This window comes from Mesoplodon bidens, assembly GCF_964165515.1.
Source record: "Mesoplodon bidens genome assembly, chromosome: 4".
In the NCBI taxonomy this organism is placed as follows: domain Eukaryota; kingdom Metazoa; phylum Chordata; class Mammalia; order Artiodactyla; family Ziphiidae; genus Mesoplodon; species Mesoplodon bidens.
This window is the reverse complement of record NC_138160.1, coordinates 43,371,134-43,395,840: the sequence shown is the minus strand read 5'-3', so window position 1 is coordinate 43,395,840 and position 24,707 is coordinate 43,371,134. Positions and strand designations below refer to the sequence as shown.

Genomic DNA, 24,707 nt, shown 5'->3' with positions numbered 1-24,707 from the left:
TTCAGTGAATAGAGGAGGTCGGGTCTCCAGGGCATATTAGATGTTTGTGCTAATTTGTTTCATATTTGTAAGTTTTCTTCTTAGAGTGCTCTGGATAAAGTTAGTTATCTCTTGAATAAATATTCAACTTCAGTTTGACAAAGCACATGCCGTCGATACCATAGTAAAACACTGTCGAAACTCTTAAGAATAGATTTGTGGGGCAAAATGTGGCTTTCCTTTCCAAGTGAAGTTATTCCACTCAAACGATACAGCATGAGTAAGAGCTGTTTTATAACATTAGCCCTCCTCTTAGGATGTCATCATAGGAGTCTGTATAATGCAAGTACTCTAGCAAAGAAGTTTTGTTTTTGTTGCTTTTTATTTTAATTAAAAAAAAATAAGCTTCTACACTTATGCTATATCATCTGTAGAACGTATTTGGAAGAAAATCAGTACATAAAAAGGCACAAAATAAAATTACCAAAAATACTGTATTATGAAAAAGCAATTCTAATTTTCAGTGAAAGCAAACAGTTCTGAAATCTTTCTTTGAAATACTCTCCTAATTAGTTTCCACCCTACTCATGTTTTGCCCTCACACGGTCACCAGACTGATCTTTCTAAAACACAGAACCGATATGTCTTTTCCCAGCTAACACCATAATGCTTCCTTACTGTCTGCAGAGTAAGGTTCAGCCTTCTTAGTACGGTTTGTAAGCTGCCCCCCACCCCCGTAAGTGGGCCCCTGCCCATGGGGATCCAGGTGGTCCGTCAGCCATTTGCTCCCCAAACGTTCATTGAGAATTTCTTGTTATATATACACAGCAAAACAACGCAAAATGAAAGCTCCCCTCCCAGAGTCCGCCTCTTAATAAGTGGCTACCCAGCCAGAAATCTGGAAATTAATCTGGATTGCCCCCTTGGCCTCTTCTTCCCTCTTGTGACAGTCCCACTTTTGTGTGTGTGTGTGTGTGTGTGTGTGTGTGTGGTACGCGGGCCTCTCACTGTTGTGGCCTCTTCCGTTGTGGAACACAGGCTCCGGACGCGCAGGCTCAGCGGCCATGGCTCACGGGCCCAGCCGCTCCGCGGCATGTGGGATCTTCCCGGACCCGGGCACAAACCCTCGTCCCCTGCATCGGCAGGCGGACTCGCAACCACTGCGCCACCAGGGAAGCCCAGTCCCACTTTTTAAATATCTCTTGAACCCACCCACCTCCCCCCGCTGTTTGCTTCCCCACACCCACGATCCCCTTGAGTCCATTCTCTGCCTTTCAGCCAGAGTCAGCTTCTAAATTGCAAGCTGACCATCTCATTTCCCTGTTTGATCCCTTTACAGCCCTCTTTCGAAAGAGTCTGAACTCTTTAGCTTGGCTTCCAAAGCCATCATTTACGGAGTGCCTAATGTGCCGAGCGCTGCTGTGTGCACTGCCAGCTGAGCAGTGGTCGAGACCAGCAAAGGCTCCGGACCTCGGAGTCTTATATTCTGTTTGGGGTGGTGTGGTATTGGGGCTGAATAATAACCCAGAAAACAAATTAAGAAGGTAATCAGATTATGATAAGAGCCTTGAAAGGAGTAACCAGGCACTGGGTGTGTGCGTTTGCAGGCAGGCATACGTGTGTGTGTGTGTGTGTGTGTGTGTGTGTGTGTGAGACTGTACACACTCACTTGGAACTGAAAGTTCAAGGAAGGCCTCAGATGGACGCAGTGGTGTTTGCCCCTGACCCCTCTTGCCTCTGCAGCTTCTACCCTGGCTGCCCCCTCCTTCTGCTGTGCTCAGTCAGACTGGGCTTTTGGTTCCTTGCAGTCATCTCTCTTCTATCTCTCCCCACTTTTTTTCTCTCCTCTTCCCCTGCCCCAGCCCTCACCAGCTCTTCCTAGCAGCCAATGCCTTGCCTGAAGCGCCTTTCCTCCCTCCACCCTCCTTGACAAGGCCCAGTGCTACTGTTGTGGTCTGCATTTCCCAGTTAATAATCAGGCAACTGTACTTGCTTTACTTACAGTCTTTCTCAGTCACCATTGAATCCCCAGGACCAAACAAGCAGTATATGTGGACAGAATATGCACATGGCATGGGACACTAAAATCTGCCAGGGAGAGACGCTTAATAGTTAGATTGCTCCTTCCCTCATACCGCCACTGGACCCACATCAAGCTTCTGTTGTACCAACTTTCTACTATCGCTCGGATACATGCTTCTTTCTGAGCAGCTCTCTCTTTGGATAGATTGCAAGCCCCTTTGTCTTATTAATTCCAATCTAACCCATGATAGTACCCGGCACATAGTAGGTGCCAAAAAAACTTAAACACAAAACCAAAATCAAACAAAAAACCAGAAACATATAGTTTGGAGGAAGGAATGGGAACCAATTCTAAGATAGATAGAATGAATCATATAATTACCAACCTGGAAGAAATTACAGAGAAATAGTTCTTAACTTTCATGCAAAGTATCTTACCCACCTCACTGCCAAACTTTGGTTTCTATTCAAACATTTCACCTTTTATCTAAGCACACAAAACCAGGAAGTTGCTCTGATTTTTGTTCAGCTTGATTTGCTACATTCCTATAAAATGCCCAAACACAGCTTTTCCTTCACTGCAGGTCCAGATCACCTTTCTTTTTCTAGGAACCAGTTTTACTTGTGCTTCTACTGCCTTTTATTGTGATTTTGAGGCATTTACTAGGGGCCACAAAAATTAGGCTCCGTTTGGAGGTTTGTGAGGACCCGAACTGGCTTCAGGCTGTCAAACCAGAAGTTTTAAGCCTGCTTCCCCGTTTTTCCCCTGAGGCAATGGAAATTTCTAGCCACCAGCTGAGACTGGAATTGATTTAGTGCCAGAGGTGAAATGTGGGAAAATATAGGGATGTTGTTTATTAAGCTTACTTAGTCATTCTCAGCAGCAGATTTTATGATTTAGAAAACATTTCCTGGTTTTGAAAACTTAACAATACACCCTCTAAGTCTGTCAGAAATTGGAGTCGGGGGATTCAGTAATGGGAAGGCCAGGAGGATAAAGTAGGATATCTAGTGGGTTTGTAGCTGCTTCTTTAAACTGTATGACCATGTCCCTACATTCTAGTTTTATTGAATTTAATTATTAATGGCTGTTTTTAACGAGAGAATGGGGGCTTATACATATCTGAGAAAGTCTGTAAGAGATCATGTTCATCTCTGTATCAACCTCGTATCTTGGTAAAAACACTGGCTTGGTGATTGGGAATGCTTAGTTTTTGTCTTAGCTCTGTTTCTAATTAACTGCTGACTTTACATAAGTCCATAAGCTTCTTTAGGCCTGAGTTTACTCAACTATAAAATGAGGGTTTACTAGGTTAGTTCAGTTTGGTTCAGTAAATGTTTGCTCGCTACCTACCTAGCTTAGACTGGATTCCCTAGAGAGAGAGGCTTAGGGAGGGATTCTTGTGTGAGTGAAAAACTGAGTGAGTGCTACCAGGAGAGAACTGGAAGGAAGTGAGGGAAGCAGGATAGGGCAGGAAAACAAACCAAGCAAGGATGTGGTCTCATCTCAGCCTGACCCCAGAGAAAGCTCTGAAATATGAACAGCAACACAGTTTTCTACATACTTTATACACCTCTTTCAGTCATTGGCTAGAGGTTGTACCCCGGAACAGAGGGTATAATTTCACTGAAATTTCTGGATAGCACAGTTAATCAGCTGGAGGAAGCGTGCACCAACCTGTTAAAAGGGATCTAAATGGGACACCAACAAAATCCATTATACCACCTGTGTGCCAGGCGCTGTTCTAGGTATTGGAGAGAGGAAGGTAAAAAAGATATGGTCCCTGATCATAGGAAACTTATGGACTAGTGCAGGAGCTAGATGAATAAACAAGTAATTTTAATACACCATGGTGAACTCTAGGACAAAGGTATGCGCAGTGTTGTAGGAACAAAAATGAGAAGCAGGGCTTCCCTGGGGGCGCAGTGGTTGGGAGTCTGCCTGCCGATGCAGGGGACATGGGTTCGTGCCCTGGTCCGGGAAGATCCCACATGCCGCGGAGCGGCTGGGCCCGTGAGCCGTGGCCGCTGAGCCTGCACGTCCGGAGCCTGTGCTCCGCGGCGGGAGAGGCCACAGCAGTGAGAGGCCCGTGTACTGCAAAAATAAATAAATAAATAAAAGAGAAGCAGACATTGCGGGTTGGGATCCTCACGAAGCAGAATCAAACATGGAGATGAACGTGCAGGAACTTTATGAGGGAATGTTCCTGGGAGCAAGATTTGAGGAAAGGAAGAGAATAGAAGAGAAGGGAACTGGTTTCAGAAGAGGAGTCAACCTGCAATGTACTCTCAGTGGAAACTGCTGAATTTGTGGGGGGCTCTGAAGATGCTGGGGGCTATCTGCCAGCAGCATTCATTGCAGCCAGGGTAGAAAGAAAGTCCTTTGTTCTCGAAGGGTAGTGGGTGCATCACGGAGTCCACCACAGTCCACCCCTTTCATCACTTGGATCCACTTCATGTAAATCCTGGGAACAGTATCTGAGTGATCATCTTCATGTTCCTCCTTATCCAGTGATTCCTTTTACCCTCAACTGGTATTTCTGCTGGTCTCAGTGGCCACCTGACGATGTGACTCAGACCTTCATCCCAGAGGGGTCTGAGCTCTTGTCAACGCACTCTTCGCAGGACAGGGTGACTGCGTTTATTTACTGACTGACAAAAAAGTACCAAGAGGCATCCAAGGGGACCACATGGACACCCAGCATATTTTTCTGTGAGCCTGTTGTGTAACAATAGTTCTACCCCCTGCTGATGACTCAGGCTCAATTACCTTCCAGATGAGGCATGACTCTTCTTGCCTGCTAGTTCCTTGATATAAGGACACTGAAATGTCCAGGCAGCAGCTGTAACTTATCATATAGAGAGAATCTTGCTGTGTCCCCTGGTAGAAGCATTCCCCTTTGGAAGCCAGGAGCTTTGAAACCGTGGATCTATGGTTGATGGGGATGGGAACACAAATTCCTTTAGTGGGTCACTGAGAGGGATGGTCAACAAGGCCGCTCCTGATCTACCCCTTGTTCTCAGACCCACAGCTTATACTTCTGGAGACATAGCAGGAGGTGTGTAAAGATTTTTAATTTAAAGACCATGTAAAGATATTTCACTTAAAGTGTAGATTATGTCCTGGAGGGTGGAACCCCACCCTGATAGAGTATTCCTTCTGAGCTGGTGATTCAACCGTGCCTTCATCAGGCTGTTCCCACACTCTCTCAGGCCTGCAGCTTCAGTGGTGTACTATGTGATAGGACCAGTGGGTCTCAGGGTCTTAGGCCCATCACCACACCTCCTCTGGAGTAAAGGGTGTGCCTTGGATTGATGTGATGCTATTCGGTATCCCGTGTTAGTGAATTAAACACTCCAGAAGCTCTCAGAGCAGTGCCTGGTGCCGCCCTGCAAGCAAGAAAAGCAAATATATACCCAGAGTATATGTCTGTTTTTGTTGAAATGAATCACTGGCTATTCCAAGAAGAGAGGGTTTCATTGACATCACCTTGCCACCCCTCTTCAAGGGATGGTAACCTACTGGGGATTTGGTGTTGGACTCTGTGGGAGGCATGCTGGGCATTCAGCAGTAGCATCGCTAGGGAAGCCTTGGTCAGACGGGGCCCAGGCTGTTGGGTGCAGGCATAGTCTCCTCCCTCACCACCCTGGCTACTTCATCACGCACCCGTTGTGCCAGCATAGGGCTGGCCGATGACAGAGGCTGGCTGATGGCAACTGGCCAAGTCATTTTGTCTGCCTGGTTGTTTAGTGCCTGTTGTGTGTGGTGGATGTTTCCTGGTGGGCATTAACATGCAATATAAAGATCTTCCTGCTTCCTGCTGACACTCACGCGTCTATCCCAGACCTCCTCGGCCCTGCTCTTTCAATCTTTCTCATTCTAGACTCCTGACCATCTGGCCGGGCTGTTTGCTACTACCTATCCGTCTGTATTTATTCTAACTTCAAGCCTCTTCTCTCTCCATATAAAGTGGGCGATTAGGTGTACCACTCACAGTTCTACCTTTTGGAGAATTTTCCCTCAACAGTGTTTTTCATGGCCACCCCTAAGAGGACCTGTAGTGCAGTTGGAGTCCATTTTCAGCTTGCATGCATGTGATGAAGCTGACTCAGCCACGAACCAAGCTCAGGGGTTTTGCCCTTTCAACAGCTGGCAATAAGGGGTTTCTCCATGCAGCCAGATGCATGAGCTGAGGAAAAGGTGCTGGCACAAGAATGGGGATGACATGGCGCTCCAGGCCACCATCTCGTTGTGCCTTCTGGTCCTATTCATGGTTGATCCTGGACGTACCACTACCATCCCTTGAATCTCTACTTCCACCATCCATCCGTCAGAGCCATTCTGTCATGTGTGTCTCACTTAGGGTGGGTCACTGCACTTGCTGTGCTTCCAGGATCCACCTTAGCAGTGAGTTCACACCATTTCCAGCAGTCTGTGCTACCGTGTTATATCCTGCATCCCTGGAGAGTGCCCCCAAATCTAGTATAAACTCTCCCTTTTTCAACTTTATGTTTCTGCCCCCTTGATCAGGTACCCTCAGTCCCATGTTCATTCCCCCGGCTGCTGGCACTACATTCCGGCTAGGTTCCGCAGCTCCATTAGGGTCTAGTCCTTTCCCTCCCATATCAAGCCCAGCATGTCTCCACACAGGTTATATCATGACTTAGGCTTTGTTTTTGGCCTAGTGGTCAGGAAGAGAGGTGGGAGTGTATCTTCAGAGGTTACATGTTCCTTGTGGGGAGAGGTTTCTGCATCCTCTTTAAGCAAGGGGAGTATCACCTTAACAGGGGGATAGGTCTCTTCTTCAGGCTCAGAGGGTTCAGAGGGGTCTAGGGACCCAGAATATTTGAATGCACCAATCCAGATGTCCCCATTCCATTTGTCAAGGTTCCATTCTTTACCAAACAAGGCCACAGACTTGTCAGAGGTAGCCTGACATAGCTGGAACTTTGACTTAGTTTGATGCTGAATACTCTGATGACTAATTCCTAGGCGGGAGTCTCAACTTCCCCTGCCCACCCACTGTAGGAGATGAGAAAGACTTTATGTACTACCATGGAAGCCCTTTGGCTTTCACACCTGGCTTGTAATTGTCAACTAATCTCTCCTAGTTTTTCCTGATCTTTTCCAAAGCTCCATTCAGACTTAGCAATAGACACCCAATTCCATTGTCCTTATAGTTACTACTTGCCCTATATTTCTCGTAGGTTGATATTTCAGTCCTGGCTAACGTGTTCCCTTCCACTGTTACACCGGTTCACCGCCAGTGACTTGGGATTAACCCCTGTGGAAAGGAAGGAAGCAGAATTGGGTAGATGGAGAAGTAGATTTGCAATTCAGTTTCAGTGGAAGCCTCGGCCACCCCCCGCTTGAGAGTTCTGAAGAGGGACTGACCCATCAGAGGTATCCTGAGTTGGAGCAGGAGAACACTGAGAATTTATTTCCCCACAACAGATCTGTGGGCTACCCCAGGAAGCAGGTGTGGGCTTGCGCAAGGCAGCTATCTTTGGCAGGATCTCTTCTGAAGGGAGATGACAATATAAGTGGAATAGACATTGTGTAATAAATTTACTAACTTTTTTTCCCCCCAGCATCTTTTTATGGTGAAAGCTATGGGCTCAACATCATAGAAGTTTCCTCTGAGTTATCTCTTCAATTAGAGTTTCAAACCAGCAAACCACAAGGATTATTTTTTCTTGCAGCTGGGGAAAATGACTACTGTATAATAGAACTTCTATTGGGAAACTTATGGGTAAGATTAAAAACAAAATCTTTAAACATGTATAAGCCTTTAGTTACTGGAGGGAAAAACAGTGAGAGAAAAGAGAACAAGATAGCTATCCATTTGATTACTGTTATTTCACTAGAATAAAATCAGGTGCCATATGTAAGTGTTGAGATCTTTTCCAATTTTATCAGCATGTCTTAACTGTTCCAACTCTGAAATTTTTTAACCTCAATATGTAGTCCATAAATGTGGGAAGAGTTTCCATGTCCAAGTTTCTCTCTTTCTCTTTGTGAATGGCCTTGTTTTCTCAATAAAACACTCTGAGATGAGATTGATTAATTATGATTTTTTCTCTTTCAGGTGAGAGTTAATTTGGGGACAGGTGAACAAGTGCTCCTTTCTCAGAAAAGACTTCATGTGGATGACTTGGTTTGGCATTTAGTGGAATTGTACTGTTTTAAGAATAATATCTCTCTGGTTATTGACAAACATTATGAGATGACTGGCCAGATGACTGGCGGGATGCACAATTTGCACTGTCAGTATGGAATCTGCATAGCAGGCCATGGTGGACTTGATGTCCCGTACCTAGATGGAGAGATGCCCAATTTCCGTGGATGTATGGAGGATGTAGTGTTTAACCAGAGGCAGATCCTTACACCCCTTAGATCTTACCCTGGTTTTAAGAAAGTTTATGAGGTGTCACTAGGATGCAGTGATGAATTTTTTGCAGCAGAGGATGGAGCCATCAATTTCTTTAGCTCCAGGTCCTATGTCCCCTTCCCAGAATGGAGGGTGCAAGGGGATGGGCTATTTGAATTTGCTTTGCAGACTGGAACTCAACAAGCCTTGCTTTTATTTCAGTCAGGTAGAGAAGGAGATTTTGTTGCTTTGGAAATAGTTAAAGGTTTATTGAAGGCTCATGTAGGAAGGAATAAGAGTAACACTCCGCTCTCTTCTTTTTGCTTAGTTAGTGACAACCAGTGGCACATTATTCAACTCAGATTCACTGAAAAGGTATCTGGACCTGATGGTGGATGAACAGGGAGTAAGGACATTGCTGTCTTTACAAAGCAAACCATTTGTATCTGAAGGCCCTCTCTTCGTGGGAGTTCTTGATAGCCACAAGGGAGAAGAAGTTAAAAGGTTAGAACTTGCCTCTGTGCCTAGGAAATCTGCTCAAGGAATCTCTTTCAAAGGGTGCTTAAGAGGCTTGGAAGCCAACTCAGAAAAGAAAGCATTAAAGGATGCCCTTATTTCCAAAGATGTATCTGCTGGGTGTAAAATGAAGAGTGGCAATAACAAAAACCCTTCCGTAACAACCACAGAAGAGCTGCTTCAGGCAGAAGTTCCCCTTTCCACGGCCAACCCTGAGGTAGGCAAGCCTATTCTTCAAGAAGCCAGTAGCTATTTCTTGGTTCTGAATAACTTAAAGGTCCAAGAAGGTGGGCAAGCCCTACTGGAACAAAGGCATATGAAGGTGGATGTGGAGTTGAAGGATTGGGGTATCCATCTGTCTCAGATACTATTTAAAATAAAGGAGATGCCTATTCATGGGTTCCTTCGATTAGATGTTTCCCCCGAACAAGAAATGGAGAAGGCTTTTACTCTGTTAGATTTGGGGCAAGGAAAAGTTTGGTATGTCCAGGATGGTTCAGAAGAACCTAGGGATTATTTCACATTTTCAGTCTCTTCCAACAGCAAGAAGGAAGTGGCATTATATCTTCAAGGACACGTTTCATATGTGTTTAACATTATTGTCATTCCAGTAAATGATCCCCCAAATCTAAAGCTCCCCGAAGGATACTTGCTTCTCATGTTTGAGAACTCTAAGAAACGACTGACTCCAAATATCATACATGTGTCAGACCAAGACACGGATTCCTTGAGTCTTAGTTTCTCAGTTCTTGGCAACTTCAATTCAGATGCTGGGTTTTTAGAAAACACCAATGATCCTGGGAGAGCCATTAATGGTTTTACATATGGGGATTTAAGAGATGGCAACATTTTGTATGTGCACAGGGGCCATGACAACTCCTGGATCCTTCTGAGAGCAAGTGATGGAGAGCTGGTTAGCAATACAGTGGTGTTACGGGTCATGGCTGTTCCTTGGGACTTTGCAGTGGCCAGTAGAACCGGTGTGGTCGTACGGCAGGGTGGCACGGTTCTGATTACACAGAGCAACTTGTTGGTGGAGGTTAATGGTGAAGGCCCTGAGGTGGACACGCACTAGGTTATCACTCATCCACCTCGGTATGGCCAGATTCAGTGGCAGGGGTCAAGTGGCGAGTGGAAACAAACTAATACCTTCTCTCAGCGTTCCGTTGGTTGGGGTCAGGTCCGGTACTGTAGTACATTCAAAGAATTGCAGCTAGAAAATGTTACGTATCACTTTAAAGTTAACATAGAAGGAAAAAGCAGTGAAGAGCTGATGTTTCCGGTTATGGTACAATGGCTGAAGTTTACCCTTGTGAAAAATGTTCCTCTTGAGATCAGTAAAATAAACAGGCACGTATTAAATTCTGATCATTTGCAGGCTGTGACAGAGGGTGTGGAAGTAGCTGAGAGGGAACTTCATTTTAAGTTACTGACCCCACCTAAGAAAGGAAAATTGCTACTTGGCACAAAATTTCTAAAAACAAACTCAGTCTTCAGCCAACAAAACGTTACAGACTCTAAGATAAGTTATGAACCACAGGGGAGGCCCAGGGAACATTCACAAGACGTTTTTAGGTTCTTGATGGTTGCAGAACACATCGAATCAAAAGATTATACATTCAGAATAAATTTTAAAGCAGATAAGAGGCGCATTATTGTAACGAACAGAGGATTATTTGTAAAAGAAGGAGAAGAGAAATTAATCACAAAATTGGAGTTATTTGCTCAAACCTCAGACAGTCAGACTTTCCAGTATAAAATCACCAAGAGTCCTCAACATGGGAAGCTGAAACTGACTCGATCTTCAGGTTCTCTGGGAAGTCATGACACTATCACCACGTTCACTGATCAAGACATCTTGGGTGAGCGGCTCATGTATGTGCACGATGACTCTGAGACCCAGTGTGACGAATTTCCTCATGGCCTCCACCGCAGGACCAGGCCAAGAGGGAGTGGTCAGGGATTTTGATACAGAGCATCTGTCTACAGAAATTAAAGTCACCATTTCTGTGGAGTTAAAGAACGATGAGAAACCAGTGTGTGTGGAGAATAAGGTCTTTCACGTCGTGCGGAACGGCCAGCGCTTGTTGACCCTAGCTAACCTCTGTTACCATGACCCCCATGCAGATTTTTTTTTTTTTTTTTTTTTTTTTTTTAGCGGTACGCGGGCCTCTCACTGTTGTGGCCTCTCCCGCTGCGGAGCACAGGCTCTGGACGCACAGGCTCAGTGCCCATGGCTCACGGGCCCAGCCGCTCCGCGGAATGTGGGATCCTCCCGGACCAGGGCACGAACCCGTGTCCCCTGCGTCGGCAGGCGGACTCTCAACCACTGTGCCACCAGGGAAGCCCCCGATGCAGATTTTGATGATGGGCAGTTGCTCTACACCTGGCGGAGCATCCCGGATGGGGACTTGGTGCAAGCCAGTGACCCATCTCAGAAACTCTACCAGTTCAGGCAAGAAGACCTGCGGGAAAGGCGTGTGCTCTTCAGGCATCAGGGTGCAGACTCGGCCTGCTTTGTGCTGTTTGTGACAGTTGGTGTCCACTACACCTCATCCCTCCTCGAGGTCAGCGTGTCAGATCCCTATGTCCGCACAGCCAACAACACAGGACTGCTGGTACAGAGAGGAAAGGACAGCAGCCTCACGACAACCAACCTCAGTGTCACCACAAACCAAGATGTCAGAACAGACCACGAGATCAAATTCCACATCCCGTGTCCCCCAAAGCATGGCAGAGTGCTGGTCAACAGCTCAGGGCCCGGCTCATTTTCCCTGCATGACTTGAAGCAAGGACGTGTGATTGATAGACATGACGGCAGTGGCAGCTTCGATGTGTTCAACCTGACGGTGAAAGTTAAAGATACATATTTAGAAGTGGGCGTGTACATGCCAGTGGACTCGGAAAGCCACCAACATCACACCCAAATTCTGCACAGCAAGACCCTTGTGGTTGAAGAAGGAAAACCAGTAAAACTGAGTAGAGGAAGGCTCCAGGTAGGTAGTGGTCCCAAGCATCCTCACTCTCCTAGAACCGCAGGGGCAAATGATCTGTTTGCTTCTGAAAGGCATTTTTGTGTTGATTTCTCTCCTGGTATTTGGAATGACTTTTTAAAAATGTAGATGCCATTGAGAAGAAAAGCTAGAAGGTTTCATGATTTTGATACTGCTAATTGTGCTATAGGGAGAAATGGAATATAAACAATCCTATAAATATATAAATATATTATATAAATAATATAAATAATGGAATATAAATATGTTTGGTGTAGGATGACCTCAGAAGGAGGACGAAATGTGTATATTATAGTAAATGAAGAGGTCATTACTTTTTTCATTTGTCATGGCAACACTGCCAATATTTCATTTGGTCTGAGTTATATTTGTAATGTGGTGAAGCAGGGTGTAAACGAGTAGGGTAATTTAACAGACATAAAAAGGATCCCTAAAATAGAAGAGGATACTATATTACACAGTTTATTTCCTTAGCTCTGAATGTGGCCTTGTGTAATTTCTTGAAATTGATGGATCCAATTGGCCTAGACCAGTGGAAGGCGAGGGGTGAGACCTCATACCAGAAGCTGACTGGTTTCCTGAGGCTCCAACTTGGAAGCTTCCAGTAGCACAACCCTGCTGCTGAGAGTCAGGAGAGAGTGAGTAATCTGTGCAGGGTATGTAAACTGATTTATGACAATTGGCCACAAATGCAGGCTATTCTGAATCTACCCTCAGGACTGCAAACGAGTTTGCCTGCTTGCTAAATACAGCCAATAACATCAAGTAGAAATGAATTCAAATCAGAAGCAGTTTACTAAATAATGGGTTTTGACTAAGGGAATACGGGGCCTACCAGCTTCCCTCAATTCTTTTTCAGGATCTTAGAGAGTTAAAGTTTCACCACAAGGGGGCGTATAGAGTTCAGTGACTATAAATCAGTAACAATGACAGTTTTGAGATGGATTTTGCTGAATCCGTAAATTAAATGTATATCGAAAAATGCTGAACTAGTTTAAAAATAAGCTTTCCTCTAAAGTCTTGCAGTTTCAGTGAGTAAGCTGCTATTTCTTCTACCATCTTTTATTCCTTCTCCTTATACCATTTTATTTCTTTCAGCACAACTTTCTGAGTCCTAGGTTTCTTGCCACTGTGGATGATGCCTTGTTAGTACATTAGTAGCTGTTCAAACGTTGCTTTTCCTTTGTGACCAGGGCTGAAATTCAAAATATTAGCATGGTCCCCAGAACAGACCCGGGCTTAAGCTGTGTATCTGCCTGGATTGTAACCTAAGCTATTTGTGGACATTAATAGAAAACAATTTGGTTCATCAAGGGTCTTGACTCTTTCATGTGTTAATGTTTTTCTTTTTGTGTCTGTGTGTTGTGAATGTGCACTCAGGCTGGGCATGAAGATGATAGTCCTTCAGAGGCAATGTTCACTGTTAGAACTCCGCCAGTGCATGGATACCTCCGAAGATCTTTATCAGAGGAGGGCAGCTTGGGTACAGATGAAAAGTCACCTTTGATTTTTACACAACAGGACATTGATGATGGTTACATCCATTATGTACAGACAAGTCCTGACCAACAACAGGACTGTTTTTTACTGGATGTGATGAATGGCTTCCAAGCTGTGAGTAGACTTGAAATCTTGGTGGATGTTGTCCCTAAGTGGATTCCTCTGGAGGTACAAAATTTCACAGTCCAGGAAGGTGGTTCCAAAGCACTTCCAGAAGACTACTTCAAAATTCCAAGCAAACATTTTGAGGGACTTGACTGTGAATTTGTTCTACTCAAACCACCAAAACACGGTTGTGTTGAAAATGCTCATTTTCCAAGAGTAAAGCTAATGAAATTTACCAGAAAACAGGTAATAACTCTCAGCTGATATGTTTGGTTTTGGGTATGTTAGATAAGAGAAAAAACTTGGCTATTTTTCCTTTAGATTCATGGACTTTCAGGAGTGATGGGACCTTAGGAGGTATCTGGTCCAACCTCCCAACAGATGGAGAAGCCCTTCCACAGTAACCCCATAGAGAGGTCATCTAGTCATTGCTTAAATATCCTCAGTGATGGAGAACTCACTGCTTCCTGAGATGGGCCCTTCCAGTTTAAAGACACTCCAGTTGTTAGAAATTTCTTTATGCTGAGCTGCCACTTAGAAACTTCTGCTCCTAGGTCCTGGCTCTGGTAGCTCACAGAACAAATTATAACTCCTTTCATAAAAGCTCTTTAAATATTGAAAGGAAAAATTATCAAAGTCCCTTGAATTTTATCTTCTTTAGGTTAAAGAACTCTAGTTTCTTTAGCTTTTGCTTATATGCTGTAGGTTTCTAGCCCCTGCACTATCCTGGCTGCCCAGTCCTAGAGGAGCTCCACACCATCCCCTCTCAAAGTATAACACCCAGGGATCTAATACAGTCATGCTTTAATCATTAGTGGATGTTTTCATTCATTCATTCCCTTAACAATCAGTGCTTACTCTGTGCTGTGCCCTATGCTAAGCATAGTGCTGTCAATGGCTGAAATGGCACAGTCCCTGCAATCAAGCAGCTGGACACAACTGACAATCTGATGTCCAATAAGCATAAAATAACCAGACTTAACTCTGGGCTGCTATCAGGTTTCTTTGCTTTGGGTTAGAATGGTATTATTGTGGTACTTTGCTTTCTTATCATGAACAAAAGAATGATTTCCATCCTTTCTTTTTAAATATTGCAAAGTAACTTGCAGATCCCCATTATTTCCTTTATAAGTTCCTAGGAATACACACTCTTCAGGTTGGAAACCATGAACAGCTACCTAGCATCTTTGGGTGTCCTTGTCCAGTTAGCTAAGAAGCCATGTGTGCTGCTTCATTTTGCTTCTGAGGATTTCACCTCATCAAGTGACTTGAATCCATTTACTAAAAACCTACTTTGTTCAAGTTACTGTGTGAGGTTACCATGATAAGTAGACATATTCCTTGCCCTCGAGACATGCTGTGGGGGAATCAGGCACATGAACTTTAATATAAGGCACACTCTTCTTATCTTTCACGTAGCACTTTCACAGTGGTACTGCAGGAGTGCAGAATGGTCACATTTGACTGTAACTGAGGCCTTCCCAGAGGGAATAAAGTTTAAGCTAGACTTTGAGGAGGGAGAGAAAGAGCAAGGACATAATGCAGGTGGAGAAGGAAAGCAAAGCAATGCAAGCAAAGCAGACTGCATGGCCAAGGGCATGGAGGCACTGAGGGGCATGGTTCCTGGGGGCTGCGGAATGGTCCACAAGGCTCTAGGACGGGCAGAGGAGTGCCAGAGGGTGCTTGAGGCCAGACTGCGCAGAGCCTTGAGTTACACGTTAACAGGGTTAGACTTAACCAGCTGGCATTAGGGAGCCATGGGGAGAAGCAGAGATTGCTGAGGGTGGAAAAGACCTTAGAACTCGGTGCTTCTCAACTGGGGGCCCAGGGAAGGTGATTCTTTAGTGATTACGTGCAGCCATCTCTTAATCATAGCTTCCCTCTCAAAGGCTGGACAGACTGTCCGAGAGAACCACTTGCTCTCATGTGAGCTGAATTTAATTCTGTTCACCTCGTGTGCTCTGGGTGAGAGACTGAGCACTCAATTTTGGTCTGTCTTAGCCCATTCATTGTTGTCTGCGCTTTGTAAGAAGTGCATATTTAAGCATGGTTGGTTGAAATCTGTGTCAAGCGTGTGTGTTCCCTGTAGTATCCATGTTATCATGTAGCCTTGTTCACAGTCAAGGTTGTGTGTTCCTGCTCTTCAGATGAGCCCTTTACACTTTCTCTTCCTTTAGGACTTCTGAGGTCTCTAGGTTTGGAGACATGATCATTTTCACTTACGGTGACACCTAACAACTCGTGGCTGTAACCTTGAGTGACTCAGAGAAGGAGAGCCCTTGGCCGTTTTTGCCCTGCACTCATTCAGCAGTAGTTTTTGAGTGTCCATGATGGGTCAGGTATCCTAGTTCTAAGTACTGGGGATAAAGCAGTGAACTAACCCAGCAATAATCCCTGCCCTTATGGATCCTTTCTCCTAGTGGGGGAAACAAGGAGGCAGAGAGAGAGAATAAATAAAATAAATAAGTGAATTTATATAATAAAATAGTTGAACGAAGGTTAGTGCTATGGAGAAAAATAAACCAGGAAAGGGAGAGAGAAGATGCTGGGGACTTGAGTGGTGTGTGTGTGTGTGTGTGTGTGTGTGTGTATGTGTGTGTGTGTTAATGTTCAGTTTCAAATAAGGTGGTCGGGGGGACCCCGCTGAGAAGGCAGCATTGAGCAGAGACCTGGAGGAGGTGATGGATAGTGAGCTCAGTGGGTATAGAGGAAGAGCATTCAGGCAGAGGGACGAGCAAACAGACAGCGCTGTGAGGGGAACAGTGTGACTAGAGCTACACACGGGGTGGGCAGGAGGTGAGGCTAGGGAGGTCCAGCGTGGGAGGGCTTTCGCCTTCACCTTTGACCCTGAGTAATGGGAGCGGGAGGATGTGAACAGAGAGGGGACCTAATATACCCTGAACATGACTTATGACAGGGGGCCAAACACCTTTTTTTTTTTTTTTTTTGCGGTACGTGGGCCTCTCACTGCTGTGGCCTCTCCCGTTGCGGAGTACAGGCTCTGGACGTGCAGGCTCAGCGGCCATGGCTCACAGGCCCAGCTGCTCTGCGGCATGTGGGATCTTCCCGGACCGGGGCACGAACCCGTGTCCCCTGCATCGGCAGGCGGACTCTCAACCACTGCGCTACCAGGGAAGCCAAACACTTTTTAATCTTCTAAGATTTTCTACAAGTTTGTTATCTACTTTAATTTCAAGTCAGCAGATGTTTTTCTAGTGTTAGAACTAGGAATAGACAAATTCCCACCAAACCTTCTCTTTGCCTTTAGATTAATACCTACTAACTGATATTTTAAATAATAACGTGGGGGAGTACCACTTCATTGAGGAAATGATGTGTTTCTCCAGGAAAGATATGGAAAAGGTGACTTCTATTTAAATGCTATCTTCCTAAAGCATATTAGGTTAGAATTTCTCCTGCCCTCTGATGAGTGCCACCTTCCACAATTGTTTTCAAATAGCTTAAAGCAGAATGTTCCAGGAACATGTGGTCAGGTCTACGGTCTGGAATTCCTCTTCCCACAGAACTCCAAAGACATTCTCAGGCACCTGTGTTCAAGTGACCACAACTTTCCCCTGAGACTGTTCATGAACTTTTCAACTCTTGTCAGAAACACCTCTGAGAGATCAAAAGTCTTTGCTCAAAGGAAGTGCGCCATAGGAATGGGCAAAGTTGAACTGTTAAAAATGTTGGCTCTATTTTATCAAAACAAACACAACCCCAGAGACTTTCTGAGAAGTTCAACTACTCCTGTCGGGCTTTAGAAGTTCTCTTCTGTTGTATTTTTGGGTCACATATTCACTGAAGTCAAGTTCCTTCTAGCTTTAAAATTCTCCTGGTCTCTGATTTCAATCCTGAGCTCTTCCGTATTTCCATCGGAGCCTTAAAGACATGGAAGGCGTTCTGATCAAATCAGTGCCTATCACAAATCCAAGAGGAGGGGGCTTCCCTGGTGGTGCAGTGGTTGAGAGTCCGCCTGCCGAGGCAGGGGACACAGGTTCGTGCCCTGGTCCGGGAAGATCCCACATGCCGTGGAGCGGCTGGGCCCGTGAGCCATGGCCCCTGAGCCTGCGCATCCGGAGCCTGTACTCCGCAATGGGAGAGGCCATAACAGTGAAAGGCCCGCGTACTGCAAAAAAAAAAAAAAAAAAAAAAAAATCCAAGAGGAATTTCAGAATGGAAATTAGAAAGATGAAATCTATCAGGGATAAAAAATTAACATTTGCATTTTGGTTATTACAGTGAGAGAAATCTGGCTTGATAGAATAATTCAGTTCCAATATATTTCATTATACTCTGTCCTCAGGAGATGTATGATAGCTAGCTATGGGTAGCATCTGTTAAGAGATACACCAGAAATGATTGTATTTTGAAGGAGGAGGGGCAGGATTAGGAGGTAGCAGGTGTAACCTTTCATACAAAGAGCAGTTAAGGGAGTGATGCCTGCTTAGCTCAGAAAAGAGAAGTTTGGGGAAACTTAATAGTTGCCCTGGTCCATGTGTCTCCAAAAAGCAGAAATCCAATCAGTGGGTGAAAACTTCAGAGCGTAAGTCCGACATTCTGAATTGTCCAATAAAACAATCCACAACTTCAAAAATTAGTCACTCTAAATAAACAAGTAGAGTCTGAATTTTAATGGGTATTGCTCCATTAGAAGAAAGGGTGGAGTATGTCACTTACAACACATTTTAGGGTTAGAAATAGCCTTTGAACTCAGGTCTTCTGATAACCAGTCCAGCATTCTCTTTACTACCCCACATTGCTTGATCACTCTGCTCCTCATGAAACTTATTTCTGGGATGCAGCACTGCTTCATAAAAATTATACCATCCATCATAATTTGCACTCTGATTGTCAGAATCATACTTCATGGGATGAACACATGCTTCTGTGTTTTAGATATAAAAAAATCAGGATTTCTTTTAAAGCACTTTTTCATATTTTTAAATTATATTTCAGTAGTTTGGTGATATTTTGTTGTTGGTTACAGGTAGAAAATGAATTGATTTCCTGTGTTCATGATGATAGTGAGGACCTTCTTGACAATTTCACTATCTTTGCAAATAGCTCAGAGCTTGGAAAACAGCGCTTGCCTCAAACTCTTTCTGTGACTGTTGAATCAGTAAATGATGAGGCTCCAGTAATAACAGCCAATAAAATCCTCCAGGTAAGTGCTCCATGCTTTTGGATTTATCATAATAACATAGAACTACCAATTTGATTTTCTTTTGTATTATTTTTACTGTTAAATAATAAGATATATGACTACGTATGTATAGTTGACATATTCCTCCTGGTTTTAAATAAATGCTAGTTATTACCGAGACATTCTGTTGGTTACGGCTTGTGCTATTCTAACCCAGTAATCTTTTTTTGGGGGGGGTAACTATTTAATAAACTTTAGTTTTTGAGTAGTTTTAGGTTCACAGCAATGTTGAGCAGAAGATACAGAGATTTCCTATATACTCCCTGCCCCCCCCACATCCATACCCTACACCATTATCAACATCCCCTACCAGAGTGGTACATTTGTTATTATTTATAAACCTATATTGACACATTATTATTACTCAAAGCCCATAGTTTATGTTAAGGTTCATTCTTGGTGGTGTACATTCTGTGGGTTTGGACACATATTTAAGGACATGTAGCCATCACTATAGTGTCATACAGAGTGTTGTCACTGCCCTAATCATCTTCTGTGCTCTGCCTGTTCATCCCCTACCCACCACCCCCTGGCAACCGCTGACCTTTTTGCTGTATCTATAGTTTTGCCTTTTCCAGAATGTTATTTGATTGGAATCATACAGATCCCATACATTTCAGATTGACTTCTTTCATCTAGTAATACACATTTAAGTTTCCTCCATGTCTTTTCATCGCTTAACATCCCAATTTTTAGTGCTGAATAATATTCCACCATCTGGCCATATATCACAATTTATTTATTCATTCACATGCTGAAGAATATCTTGGACTAACCCAGTAATCTTAAATGCTGTTTTCTAAGTGGCAAAGGATCTAGACCACCAAGCTACAAGATGGTGCAGCACACCCGTGATGTCTGGCTGGTGGTCGACACAAAGAGAAAAAGGGTCTTTGGTGAGAGTTGTGGCCAGGTGGGTGACAGGGAGGGACAGGAAGAAAGCAAGGAGAACAACAAAGAAATAAGGAACTGTAAGCCTTTGACCTTAATTATAAAACACCCCAGCACCAACTAAATGATTGTGCAGGCATACACAGGAGCCCACCAGGGGCTAATCACTGGAGTTTTTTTTTTTAATTAAAAAAAATTTTTTTTGGCTGCATTGGGTCTTCATTGCTGCATGCAGGCTTTCTCTAGTTGCGCCGAGCAGGGGCTACTCTTCGTTGCAGTGCACGGGCTTCTCATTCCAGTGGCTTCTCTTGTTGCGGAGCACGGGCTTTAGGGTGCGCGGGCTTCAGCAGTTGTGGCACGAGAGCTCAGTAGTCGTGGCTTGAGGGCTCAGTAGTTGTGGCTCACAGGCTTAGTTGCTCTGCAGCATGTGGGATCTTCCTGGACCAGGGATCGAACCTGTGTCCCCTGCATTGGCAGGCGGATTCTTAACCACTGCACCACCAGGGAAGTCCCAATCACTGGAGTTTTTAAAATCTGTTATTTGCTCAAAATAATTGGATCTCGGAATAGGCTTTTTAGTGCTTTTTGTTATGTTACAGCTTGGTTTGTTATGCAGCCTCTACATTTTAAGGGGAAAATTAGTGGTACTTGGACCTTTGGAACTTGTCCCTTTATCTTTTGGTTTACTTCACAGTCATTACCCAGGTAGCCTGGGGATGGTGTGTTCCAGCTGGTCAACCTCATGGGCTGCCCCCCTCTGTTTTCAGCTGCCTTTCTCCCTCTCCTCACACTTATTCTTGTTGTATTAATACCTACTGACTCATTCTCAGCAAAGCGATCTAAGAAGTAGGCTGAAGACCAGCATGATGAATTGTAGGTGTCAATTATTATTAAACACAGTTATAAAAGTTTACATGTATTACTGAGTAGAGACTGGACACCTTCCATATTGGTGTCATTTTCACAGCCCTACAAAGGAACTGCTGTGATTTATAACCTCGTTATAGATGGGAGCCCTGAGGCCCCAGGCTGTCACAAGCGAAGGTGTGGATTTGAAGCCGAGTGTGCCCAAGTCTGACTCTCTTGCCACTGTGCTCTGCACTTCCCCCATTACCTGTGACGGACTCAGGCTCTCTCAGTGCATCTGTGTGATCAGGGCTGTCTTACTAGTAAGAAGAAGTCTCCAGAGCTGTTGTGCCCTTTGCTTCTACTAAAGTGGACTTAAGGGAGTAGGTCTGCAGCAGTTGTACTGACATCTGTGTGTTTGCCCAGGAACCTCGGCAGAGGATTTGGGCATTTTGCTGCATGATGCAGAACTGCAGAATGAGAAAGATCCAGGGGAGGGACCTAGGATCTAGAAAGATATGGGAGAAGAGCTGGAGTTGGCAGAGGGAGAGGACGAGCAAAGAATTAGATAGTGAACTCTCAGGCTTCTTTATGAAAAGGAATTGAAGCCCCACTGTGGGCTGGGAGGTACCATGGATTGTAAGATGCACCATCAACTTAATAATAGCTTTATTGTATTTAAATGTACCTGTCAGTTTAAGATGTTCAGAACATTGAATTGTAAGGAGAAAAAAGTGTAACCTAGACTTAGTTTCTGTCTTCCCTTAAAATTAGGGAAATACAGTCTACCGGGAACCTTGAACTTGCTCAGACAGTTTGCCCCGACCTCTTCCCCCATCCCTGATACCAGAGTGTTTCTCTCAAGAGGAAAAGGAAGAATAGCCCGAGTAGGAGCCATTTCCTTTATTCCTATCTTCTTCACTAGATAGCCTGGATCCAGGCCAGGAAGGGTACAACTTTGGAGGGATGTGGTCATTTGACACTGGCCCTTTCTGAGCTTGTTCGTTTATTTATCTAGTAAGAAATTCATTTCTGTTTTGAAAGTTCTGGATTAAAGTTAGGAGACCAGAGTTTAAGGCTTGTAAACTGCCCAATTTAAGCAAAATTTCTCTGGGTCTCACCTTCCTCAATAGCAAAACCATAAGCAGGTTTCAGGGTAAGGTGTGTGAGTGTGTATGTATATGTGTGTGTGTGTGTGTCTGTATGTGTGTGTGTTTTCCTTGGTCATCTGTCAGTCCCTCCCAGTTCTAATATCCTGTGGTTTTTATGACTGTAAACCTTGCTTGACACTCTCTGGGTGAAGCTGCACTTAGACGGATGGAGGGAGTGTTGAGCCACCTTTTTCTATTGGATGGACGTACTCTGGTATACACTGGGGGAACCTTTTCTCTTTGACTGAGAAACATATGAATAGTTTTGGTTTTAAAGTCAGTGTGTCTAAAATCTGGAGGTGAGTAGGTACTACGGTAGGACATATTAACTAGTCATGCAAACATGTAGAAATAGTTTTGGTAGGATTTGCTTGATTGTTTTAAAATGGAAGGATCTCAAGAATTTGTTTCTTCAGTTGTAGGTACTGGTCATGGTGCTCTATCAATGAAAATCTTTCTATATCAAGGAAGATTTAGGCTCATTTGCCAAAATGAGTCTTTCTTTTTTTGAATTATGACTGTTGTGAATAGAAGCTTTCTAGATTTCACTGATTCCAGCCATCCGGTGCAGAATGTAGTACCAGGGCTCCTTAAGCAAAGGCATGTTACCCCCTCTGGGAATCCTGGCTGGAGTCTGGCTCCCCAGGCTTCTAGACGTGCTGCTCTCATAGATGCTTCCCTGGCCACGCCAGCAGAAAGAGCACCAGGCCATCCTCTGTCCCTTGACCCTGCTTTATTCTCCTTTGTAGTAAACAAATAAACAATCTGTTGTTTGTCACCTCCCATAAATGTAAGCTCCATTGGGAAGGGACTTTCCTGTCCTTTTCCTGTGCTGCCCTCAGTGCCTGGCACAGTGCCAGGCATGTAGTAGGGGCAATAAATTTTGAATGTCTAAGTGCCCTGTGGAGCTTATGTTGAGTGGAGAAGACAATAAAAGTATGTGATAAATAGAGTGACGATCTGCTGTATTTTTCTGCAGAGCATTTAAAGGGACAGAGAGTGATGGGGTTAGAGAATGCTGACCTTGCAGAGAGAGTGGAGTGAGGGAGGGTCTCTTCAAGGAAGGGATGTTTGCATGGAGCCCTGTGTGTCAGGGGTCCCCAAGCCCTCTCCAGATTTGCTCGTTAGCAAGGACTCATAGAACTCAGCATATAGTCAAACTCATGGCTAAGATTTATTACAGTGAGAGATAAAAAGCAAAATCTGCACAGGGAAAAGGCATGTGGGGTGAAGTCCAGAGGAAAGTAGGTCAGGCTATAAGAGTCCTCTTCCAGTGAGGTCACACAGGATGCACCAGCAGCAAGTTGTGACAATGCGTGGGAAGTGCTGTCTACCAGGGAAGATCATTAGATCCTGAGTACCCAGTATGTTTACTGGGAGCTGGTCAGGTAGGTGCCCTCTGCCTAGGATGACCCAAAGTCCCGGATTCCCAGAAGGAAAGCAGGAGTCCTGCATAAACCACATTGTTTGTGCTGTTTAGATACAGTGAGCCATTCTTATTAGTTAGGGAAAGTTTTATATCAGTACAGAAAACCGTTTGACAATCGAGTTCCCAGATTGTTGATGCCAGCCAAGTGCCAACTTGCAAGCAGGACTTTCTAAGGAAAGGCAGTCTTAAGCCTGCTTTGTTACCTCTTTTTCTGAATAAAGGCCAGTGTAGGGGTGCTTGTGTTGGGGAGTGAGGAACTATATGAATGTTTGAGGCAAGAGCATTCCCGGCAAAGGGATAATCCAGAGCAAAAGCTGGGAGTCTGTAGCAGGTTTGGCGTATTTGAGGACATGGGAAGCTCAGAGTGGCCAGAGCAGATGGAGGGAGGAGGGTGGTCAGACATTAGGTTCCATGGTGAGAGCTGGTTTCTGGGCATAAGGACCCCCTACACTAGACCGTTTCATTCCACTGGCCTTCCAGAGGTGCGGATGGGGAAGTGGACCAGCATTTATTGAGCCTCTGCTGTGAGCCAGGCTCACTTCTAAAAGCATCACATGTGACTTCTCATTCAATTCTCTCACAACCCTTGACATAGAATGAGGATTACAGTAGACGTGGGGCACAGAAAGGCTAAGTCCCATGGTCAAGGTCATACAGTTAGTAAGAGAGTGAGTTTTAAGCCCAGGTAGTCTGAGCAGAGTCCACACTCTGCTATCCACGATGAGAATGATGTGGAAGAGTGTTTTAAAACTCCAGGTTGCAAACTATTAATAGACTGTGAAATTAATTGAGTGGATCAGGACCAACATTTTAAAAACAAATTAGATAGAATAAAATAGAATAGAACAGGTAGCATCAGAATGCACTGTGTGTAGTGAGGGCAGAATTGTTATATGAAACTTTTGCGTCATTTGAAACACACACACATCCATATATGCATATGAGTAATAGGTTGTTTTGTAAAAGGTATTCCTTACTTTGGGTGTTAATCAGAGAACATTGTATGCCACTGATCTAGCAAAGCTAAATGTTTTTATATGGATAAATCACTTTTTAAAATTACTCGTCCTGTTTCTAGGAACACCTGCGCTTTTACAGGTTGAGTAAAGTCCTAGGAGTTCATTTTTGGAAACTTCTATTTAGAAACGGGTACTGGAAGGTTATAACAGAGTTAATGCAGGCTGTAACAACCGCCTCCCCCCTATACCCCTTCATCAGGGTACTTTACCACATGCCAGAGGTCTCTGTGTTTAGTGGAGAAGCACAGATTGCCGTCCTCAGCTTTGAAGTCTGCCTGTGAGTACCCATCATCATAGGGCTGCTGGCCAGGGTAGCCCTGCCTGCCCATCCACTGCCCATCTGCCTTGCTGTGTCCAGCAGGAAAGGAGATAGGGGTGGACGGACCAGGTATATTGTCTGCAAACCTGGCTGATTCGCTTTAGGTACTGCTCTTATGGCCCAAAGTCATGTTGGGGAGGGCAAATACAGAAAAGGAAGAACCTAAATTATAAAATTTTAAATATTTGAAGAAAAAGGGATGTAGACCAGGGTATATAATTACAACATTGCTTTCCTGTTATATATAGCATAACGTGAATGGAATTGGTTTAAGGATTTTAGAAGAAGGAAATCTTATGCACTAAAATTTTATGATATAACTAGTGTCTATTATCAATG

At 44.3% G+C, this 24,707-nt stretch overlaps 1 protein-coding gene across 1 annotated transcript in view; it reads left to right on the top strand.

Annotated features, from left to right (window-relative positions):
• LOC308617040 (chondroitin sulfate proteoglycan 4-like) overlaps positions 1-24,707 on the top strand; it is a gene marked incomplete at its 5' end in the record, with an annotated part of 65,252 nt that overhangs the window by 4,743 nt on the left and 35,802 nt on the right. Inside the window, 8 exon segments of the mRNA XM_081233700.1 lie at positions 7,594-7,754; positions 8,091-8,741; positions 8,743-9,960; positions 9,964-10,802; positions 10,804-11,015; positions 11,247-11,884; positions 13,283-13,753; positions 18,498-18,674. Coding sequence (XP_081089826.1) covers positions 7,594-7,754; positions 8,091-8,741; positions 8,743-9,960; positions 9,964-10,802; positions 10,804-11,015; positions 11,247-11,884; positions 13,283-13,753; positions 18,498-18,674 — 4,367 coding nt within the window.